The sequence below is a fragment of the Salmo salar genome, chromosome 03 (assembly GCF_965601325.2).
Source record: "Salmo salar chromosome 03, fSalSal1, whole genome shotgun sequence".
NCBI classification, from domain to species: domain Eukaryota; kingdom Metazoa; phylum Chordata; class Actinopteri; order Salmoniformes; family Salmonidae; genus Salmo; species Salmo salar.
The window spans coordinates 36,527,195-36,536,109 of NC_138293.1; the positions used below are offsets into that span (position 1 = coordinate 36,527,195).

Consider the following 8,915-nt stretch of genomic DNA (forward strand, 5'->3'; position numbering starts at 1 on the left):
TCTCCAACCACTAACCTACCATCCTGAGACAAGGCCGAGTATAGCCCACAAAGATCTCCGCCACGGCACAACCCAAGGGGGGGCGCCAAGCCAGACAGGAAGACCACGTCAGTGACTCAACCCACTCAAGTGACGCACCCCTCCCAGGGACGGCATGGAAGAACACCAGTAAGCCAGTGACTCAGCCCCTGTAATAGGGTTAGAGGCAGAGAATCCCAGTGGAGAGAGGGGTGCGTCATTTGATCAGCAATGAAACTGTTTCTCTCTTTATTTATTTTGTTTGTCCTGCGTGATGAAACGTCAACTTACTTGTCCCACTTCACCAATACTTCTCAACGTTTCTCAAGCTCCTGGATCAATCGTCTGGATCGTTTGCCGTTGTTTTCCTCGCTCTCTTTTGGGGGGAATCATGTACAGCGCATTCAGAAACTTTTCACACCCCTTCACTTTTTCCAAAACATTTTGTGTTATGATTAAAATTGATTTAATTGTCTTTTTTTTGGTTAACAATCTACACAGAATTACAGCTGTGAGTCTATTTGCCCATTATTCAACAACAACAAAATTGTCAAGCTCTGTCGAGTTGGTTGTTGATCATTGCTAGACAGCCATTTTTAAGTCTTGCCATAGATTTTCAAGCCTATTTAAGTCAAAACTGTAACTAGGTCACTCAGGAACATTCAATGTTGTCTTGGTAAGCAACTCCAGTGTATATTTGGCTCTGTATTTTAGGTAATGTCCTGCTGAAAAGGTACATTTGTCTCCCAGTGTCTGTTGGAAAGCAGGTTGAACCAGATTTTCCTCTAGGATTTTGCCTGTGTTAGGGGTGTGTATGGGAGGCGAAGTCAGGTGCAGGAGAGCAGAGTGTAGTAAACAGGCGCACTTTAATTCCGGTCCAAAAATGACAGCACATAAAAACAATAACGTGCCATAAACACAGAACATAGCAAAAGTATAGCGCCTGACAATATCCACATAACAATAAACAATTACGCACAAAGACATGGAGGGGAACAGAGGGCTAAATACATGCAGTGATTATGGAATGAAAACCAGGTGTGTAATGGAACAAGACAAAACAAATGGATATATGAGAAATGGCACGCCGCCCGAACAAGGAGAGGAGCCGACTTCGGTGGAAGTCGTGACAGCCTGTGCTTAGCTCTATTCCGTTTGTTTTTATAAAAACAAAACTCTGTAGTCCTTGCCGGTGACAAGCATACCCATAACACAATGCAGCCACTACCATTCTTCAAAATATGAAGAGTGGTAGTCAGTGATGTGTTGGATTTGCCCCAAACATAACGCTTTGTATTCAGGATAAAAAGTTCATTTCTTTGCCACATTATTTTAGTGCCTTATTAGAAACAGGACCCATGTTTTGGAATATTTATTTTCAGTACAGGCTTCCTTCTTTTCACTCTGTCATTTAGGTTAGTATTGTGGAGTAACTAAAATGTTGCCAATCCATCCTGTTATGTCCAATCACAGCCATTAAACTCTGTAACTATTCTAAAATCACCATTTGCTTCATGGTGAAATCCTTGAGCGGTTTCCTTCCTCTACGGCAACTGAATTGGGAAGGGCGCCTGTATCTTTGTAGTGACTGGGTGTATTGATACATCAGCCAAAGTGTAATTAATAACTTCCCCATACTCAAAGGGATATTCAATGTCTGCTTCTTTTTTTACCCATCTACCAATAGGTGCCCTTATATGCAAATCATAGGAAAACCTCCCTGGTCTTTGTGGTTGAATCTGTGTTTGAAATTCACTGCTCGATGATTTAACAATCATGTTAAACACTATTATTGCACACAAGTTGAGTCCATGCAACTTATTATGACTTGTTAAGCACATTTTAACTCTTGGACTTATTTTGGCTTGCCATAACAAAAGGGTTGAATACTTATTGGCTCAAGACATTTCAGCTTTACATTTTTTATTTATATGTAAACATTTCTAAAACATAATTTCACGTTGAGGTTATGGGCTATTGTGTATAAATCAGTAACAAAACATCTTCATTTAATCAATTTTAAGTTCAGGCTGTAACACAACAAAATATGAAAAAAGGCAAGGGGTGTGAATACTTTCTGACGGCACTGGTCTAAAGGGGTCCAAGAGAAGATTTCAGTTTGAGTTTCTATGGTTATCCTCCTTGCTATTATTTCTTCACTCCATCTGATCTTGCTGTCTATAATTGTCCTAGAAAATCTGCCACGCAGATTTTGTGTGTGTGTGTGTGTGTGTGTGTGTGTGTGTGTGTGTAGCCTAGTCTCATAGAAGAGATGTAACATAGTAAACGGAAATATGGAACACTCAAATCAGTATGATAGCCTATGTTACGTTTGGTGGTTACATAAGACAGAAGGTTAATTAAGGCAAAAACTAAAGGAGGGCGGTTGGGTCAGAACACACGTCCAGCAACCCAAAGGTTGCGTGTTTCAAATCTCATTACGTACAACTTCAGCATTTTAGCTCATTAGCAACTACTTCGTACAGTGCATTCGGAAAGTATTCAGACCCCTTGACTTTTCCCACATTTTATTACGTTACAGCCTTATTCTAAAATGGATTAAATAAAACATTGTCCTCATCAATCTACATACAATACCCCATAATGACGAAGTGAAAACAGGTTTAAAACATTTTTTTGTACATTTATTAAAATAAAAATCTGAAATACCTTATTTACATAAGTATCCAGACCCTTTACTATGAGACACGAAATTGAGCTCAGGTAGATCCTGTTTTCATTTATCATCCTTGAGCCCTCCTGTCTCAGCCTCCAGGATTTATGCTGCAGTAATTTATATGTCAGGGGGCTAGGGTCAGTCTGTTATATCTGAAGTATTTCTCCTGTCTTATCCGGTGTCCTGTGTGAATTTAAGTATGCTTTCTCTAATTCTCTCTCTCTTTTTCTCTCTTTCTTTCTTTCTTTCTTTCTTTCTTTCTTTCTTTCTTTCTTTCTTTCTTTCTTTCTTTCTTTCTTTCTTTCTTTCTTTCTTTCTTTCTTTCTTTCTTTCTTTCTTTCTCTCTCTCGGAGGACCTGAGCGCTAGGACCATGCCTCAGGACTACTTGGCCTGATGACTCCTTGCGGTCCCCAGTCCACCTGGCCGTGCTGCTGCTCAAGTTTCAACTGTTCTGCCTGCGGCTATGGAACCCTGACCTGTTCACCGGACGTGCTACTTGTCCCAGACCTGCTGTTTTCAACTCTCTAGAGACAGCAGGAGCGGTAGAGATACTCTAAATGATCGGCTATGAAAAGCCAACTGACACTTACTCCTGAGGTGCTGACCTGTTGCACCCTCGACAACCACTGTGATTATTATTATTTGACCCTGCTGGTCATCTATGAACATTTGAACATCTTGGCCATGTTCTGTTATAATCTCCACCCGGCACAGCCAGAAGAAGACTGGCCACCCCTCATAGCGTGGTTCCTCACTAGGTTTCTTCCTAGGTTCTGACCTTTCTAGGGAGTTTTTCCTAGCCACCATGCTTCTACACCTTCATTGCTTGCTGTTTGGGGTATTAGGCTGGGTTTCTGTACAGCACTTTGTGACATCAGCTGATGTAAGAAGGGCTTTAAAAATAAATTTGATTGATTGATTGAAATGTTTCTACAACTTGATTGGAGTCCATCTCTGATAAATTCAATTGATTGGACATGATTTGGACAGGCACACACCTGACTTTAGAAGGTCACACATTTGACTGTGCATGCCAGAGCAAAAACCAAGCCATTATGTCGAAGTAATTTTCTGTAGAGCTCAGAGACAGCATTGTGTTGAGGCTCAGATCTGGGGAAGAGTACCAAGAAAAAGATCCCAAAGAACACAGTGGCCTTCATCATTCTTAAATGGAAGAAATTTGGAACCACCAAGACTCTTCCTAGAGCTGGCAGTCCGGCCAAACTTAGCAATCGGGGGAGAAGAGCCTTGGTCAGAGAGGTGACCAAGAACCTGATTGTCACTCTTACAGAGCTCCAGAGTTCCTCTGTGGAGATGGGAGAACCTTCCAGAAGGACAACCATCTCTGCAGCACTCCACCAATCAGGCCTTTATGGTAGAGTGGCCAGATGGAAGCCACTCCTCAGTAAAAGGTACCCACTTGGAGTTTGCCAAAAGGCACCTAAAGGACTCTCAGACCATGAGAAAACAATATTCTCTGGTCTGACGAAACCAAGATTGAACTCTTTGGCCTGAATGCCAAGCGTCACGTCTGGAGAAAACCTGGCACCATCCTTACGGTGAAGCATGGTGGTGGCAGCATCATGCTGAGGGTATGTTTTTCAACGGCAGGGACTAGGAGACTAGTCAGGATCGAGGGAAAGACGAACGGAGCAAAGTACAGAGAGATCCTTGATGAAAACCTGCTCCAGAGCGCTCAGGACCTCAGACTGTGGCAAAGGTTCAACTCCCAACAGGACAATGACCCTAAGCACACAGCCAAGACAATGTAGGAGTGGCTTCGAGACAAGTGTCTGAATGTCCTTGAGTAGCCCAGCAGGAGCCTGGACTCTGAACCCGATCGAACATCTCTGGAGAGACCTGAAAATAGCTGTGCAGAAACGCTCCCCATCCAACCAGACAGAGCTTGAGAGAATCTTCAGAGAAGAATGGGAAAACTCCCCAAATACAGGTGTGCCAAGCTTGTAGTGTCATACCCAAGAAGACTTGAGGCTGTAATAGCTGCCAAAGGTGCTTCAACAAAGTACTGAGTAAAGGGTCTGAATACTTATGTAAATGTCATTTTTCAATAAAAGAATGATCATCACTAAACAAAGTGAGAAATAAAGAGACTGAGCAAGGAATCCAACAGGACAAATTCCTGATCTAAGCTGAATGGTTCCATCCCAGATCCAATCTAAGACCAAGGTTACCCATTCACATGTCCTCCAGAATGTGGCTCCCGGCAGCCTTGTGTCTGTCCAGCCTGGTGCTGTCTACCCATGGCCGGGACAGAGTCTCCCTGCGACGCTCAAACGACCACACCGGGCACTGCCAGTACACCTTCACTGTGGACAACCCTGCCGAGGCCAGCTGCCCTGGGGCCAGCGGAGGACCTGAGATGGAGGGGGTCAAGTCTCATCTTACTCTACTGGAGGCCCTGATCAGCAGCATACTGGGAGGCGAGGGAGCCGGGGGAGAGGGGCTACAGGCTGGGGGTGACAAGGCCCTCCAGGACGCATACTCCCAGGCCATGGGAGAGAAGAGCCAGCTGCAGGAGGACAGGGAGCAGCTGAACAGGCAGGTGCAGGAACTTCAGAGGAGGATGGATGAGCTGATTGTGGGGGCTGAGACACTGAGACAGACCCCCTGCCACCAGTCCCAGGCCACTGGATCAGGACTGCCATAACACAAGCTCAACCAGAGACCAGCCAGCGGTGAGTCGCTACTGTCAACATCACAACTGAACCCCTGAACTGTGTGATGCTGCATGATTATATGTGTGACTTAGGAACCGTGGAAGGCGTGTGTTTGTTTAATTGATCGGATGAAATCAAAGTGTTGTAATGTAAACTGGGTGGAGTACAAGTCCGGTTTCTGTTAGGTGTGCTTCGTTGCCTTAGCAGAGGGGTATTAACGACACAGAAGATCCTTTTACAGCCCTGTCACTCATGCATGTTGCATGTCAGTTTAATTGTCTGTGATCCTTTTGGTGATCGTGCCGTGCTGCAGGTCAGATGACTGGGGCACCTAATAAGAAGCTTTCATGTTGTCAGCGTGTCACCTTTGAATGTGTTTTAGGTTTATCAATACTGTATGTTATTGTTTTGAGTTTAGGACTTCAGCAACCAGATCAAACACTAAATGAAACGATATGTTTTATCTCCCTCCCTCTCCCTGTCTCTCTCCCTCTCTCCCCCTCTGTCAGACCCTGACTATGCCCCCTATCAGGAGATGAAGACCGAGGTGACCGAGCTCCCAGCATCACTTCTCATTCAAGAAGCTGGGCAGAACCACACAGGTATGTCCTGTTATTACCACTCTACAGCTGTACCTTCCAGACTCCCACTGATATCTATCTATCTATAGCCTCCTGGTGGCTTCCTAGAGTCACTACACACCAAACTATTAAAGATGCTAGTCACCTCTCACAATCCAAATTCCTTTCAGAGATAAAGATAGGGATAGCTTTGTGACATTTACTGCATATTTCACAAAGCACAATTTCCAATGTACTTGGCATAGTTCTCTTGTGGAGACAAAGTTTGAAACGAATGTAAATACCTTCTATCTGTTTCTCCAGGCTGTGGTGAGCTGGTGTCTGTGGGAGAGCCTGTCCTGCACCGGAAGGCTGACAGCATCACAGGGAAGTACGGGGTGTGGCTGCAGGACCCTGGGGCGGCTACACAGACATCAACCTGGCGCTGGACGAGCAGAGCCCGTGGGCCATCTACAGCCCCAGCAAGGCCAAGGGAGCCATCGTGGCATCCCAGCTGGACCCTGAGAGCCTGGAGGTGAAGAGGAGTTGGGAGACCAACATCAGGAAGAACGCAGTGGCTAACGCCTTCGTGATCAGCGGTCGGGTCTACACAGTGTCCAGCTACATGGCCCCAGACACCACCGTCAACCACGTGTTCAACACGACCACCGGCCAGGGCCGAGGCATGGAGGTGTCCTACAAGAACCACTACCGCTACAACAGCATGGTGGACTACAACCACGCCCAGAGGAAGCTCTGCGCCTGGGACAACTTCCACATGATCACCTACGACGTCAGCTTGGGGAAACCCAGCGGAAACAGCCAATAAGAGGAGGCTGGGCAAAGATGATGGATTGGTGTGGAGTGCTGTTACTAAAATATTATCAATCAATGTCATTACTAACAGCTTTCTAATAAGTTCATAGTGAGGCCTTTGTTTGTGTGCGTTACTCTGTCTAGTAGAATGTACTAATGTAAATAAGATGAATCTTACAATAAAATGCATGTCACTACGGTGGAACTCTTTGTGCTACTCCATGTAAACCATCTAAGATATTGCTCTTCCTGTATTATATATTATGTCTTTTACTTATTTTAATTTATAAAATGTACTGTATTGTCCATGTTAATTTTCTACTAAAGTTGTATCCTCACTCTTCACCATTACTTTGTCATTTTATCTCGAAATAAAATGTAAATGATAGAGATCCCTAAAAAGTTTATCAGTCTGCATTTGTTTTGTTCAATAAATTACAGTGGGACAATTTGCTCAGAATATCATTCATGACCACACAATACAAAAATGTGAGGATATAACTAACTGCATGTTGTAAATATCCAAAGAAAAAGTTACATGTTTTTTTTGTCCCTTGTGTATTTCCATTTCCTGTAACTCTGTTTGCCGAATCAATTTCATTAATTCCAAAGCCTTGAGATACACATTCAACTACAGAATAAGCCACAGTACGTGAAGTGCAGAGCATTTCAGACGATAGAGAGACGTTGCAGGTTTGTTGTTAACCTGTCATGTGGTGCCATCTGCTGGCCATTAGTTGTCATGTCTAGTATCAGATCAAGGAGTTGTACCACATTACAGCTATGTAACCTGGAATCTGCACTGAGACATATTCAGTGTTGATTCCAGGTTAACAGTTACACTACATGGCCAAAAGTATGTAGACACGTACTCGTCAAACATCTCATTCCAAAATCATGGGCATTAATATGGAGTTGGTCCACCCTTTGATGCTTCCACTCTTTTGGGAAGGCTTTCGACTAGATGTTGGAACATTGTTGTGGGGTCTTGCTTCCATTCAGCCACAAGATCATTAGTGAGGTTGGGCACTGATGTTAGGCGATTAGGTCTGGCTCGCAGTCGGCGTTCCAATTCATCCCAAAGGTGTTTGATGGGGTTGAGGTCAGGGCTCTGTGAAGGCCAGTCAAGTTCTTCTACACCGATCTCGACAAACCATTTCTGTATGGACATCGTTTTGTGCATGGGTGCATTGTCATGCTGAAAGAGGAAAGGGCCTTCCCTAAACTGTTGCCACAAAGTTGGAAGCAACGAATCGTCTAGAATGCCACTGACTTCCGGTTTGGAGCGAGCAGTCGCACTACGCTTCGCTCCACAGGTAATATTACACTTCACTACATTACAACGGCTTGATTTGTTTGATCTGAGCAATTCTTCTTAGCTAGCTACATAGCCGTCTTTGTATCAAAGATAATTGTGTAGTTTAGAGTAATTAGAGTAAATATCGAGGCTAGCTATCTTCGTCATCCTAACGTAGTCAACACTGCTAGCTGCTAGCTAGCTAGTCATCACTGCTAGCTAGCCAACTTCTACCGACTAGCAGCACTGCAGAAACTATTACATTACAACGTAACAACTTGATTAGTGTGGTGTTAGTGTTAGTTAGCCAGCTACATAGTTGTCTTTGCTGTCTCTGTATCTAAGATAATTGTGTAGTTTGAGTAATTATCGAGGTGAGCTAGCCAGCCGCGACGCGGCGCCAGACTTAGTCAACACACCTAGTCATCATTAACCCACTGCTAGCTAGCCAACCGTTACCGACTAGCAGCGCTGTAGATACTAATACTTTACAACGGAACGATTTGACTAGTGCAGTGTTAGCTAGCTAGCTACTTAGTTGTCTTTGTCATAGCTTGATAATTGTGTAGTTTAGTAATTACCGAGGTTAGCTAGCCAGCCATCGAGGTCAGCTAGCCAGCTATTTCCGTCCCCCGCGACGCCATTTTTCCTAACCCAGCCAACTATTACCGACGAGCAGCATTGTAGAAACTAAATACATTACAAGGAACGTCTTGATTAGTGTTATGTTAGCTAGCTAGCTACAAAGTTGCTTTGTATCATGACAAGGGGTAGTACTGAAACTATCGAGGTTACCTAGCCAGCTACACGTTCAAAGTCAACAACGCAGCCACTGCTAGCTAGCCTACTCCACCAGCCAGCAGTACTG

The 8,915-nt window shown here is 44.3% G+C and overlaps 1 protein-coding gene across 1 annotated transcript; it reads left to right on the forward strand.

The window, feature by feature from the left end:
• Positions 1–4,701: 4,701 nt before the first annotated feature.
• On the forward strand, positions 4,702–7,185 carry LOC106599954 (myocilin). Its single transcript, XM_082973090.1, has 3 exons — positions 4,702–5,362; positions 5,884–5,921; positions 6,314–7,185. Exons 1-3 carry the CDS (start codon positions 4,897–4,899, stop codon positions 6,761–6,763), a joined length of 954 nt encoding a protein of 317 aa, XP_082829216.1. The 5' UTR covers positions 4,702–4,896; the 3' UTR covers positions 6,764–7,185.
• Positions 7,186–8,915: the final 1,730 nt, after the last annotated feature.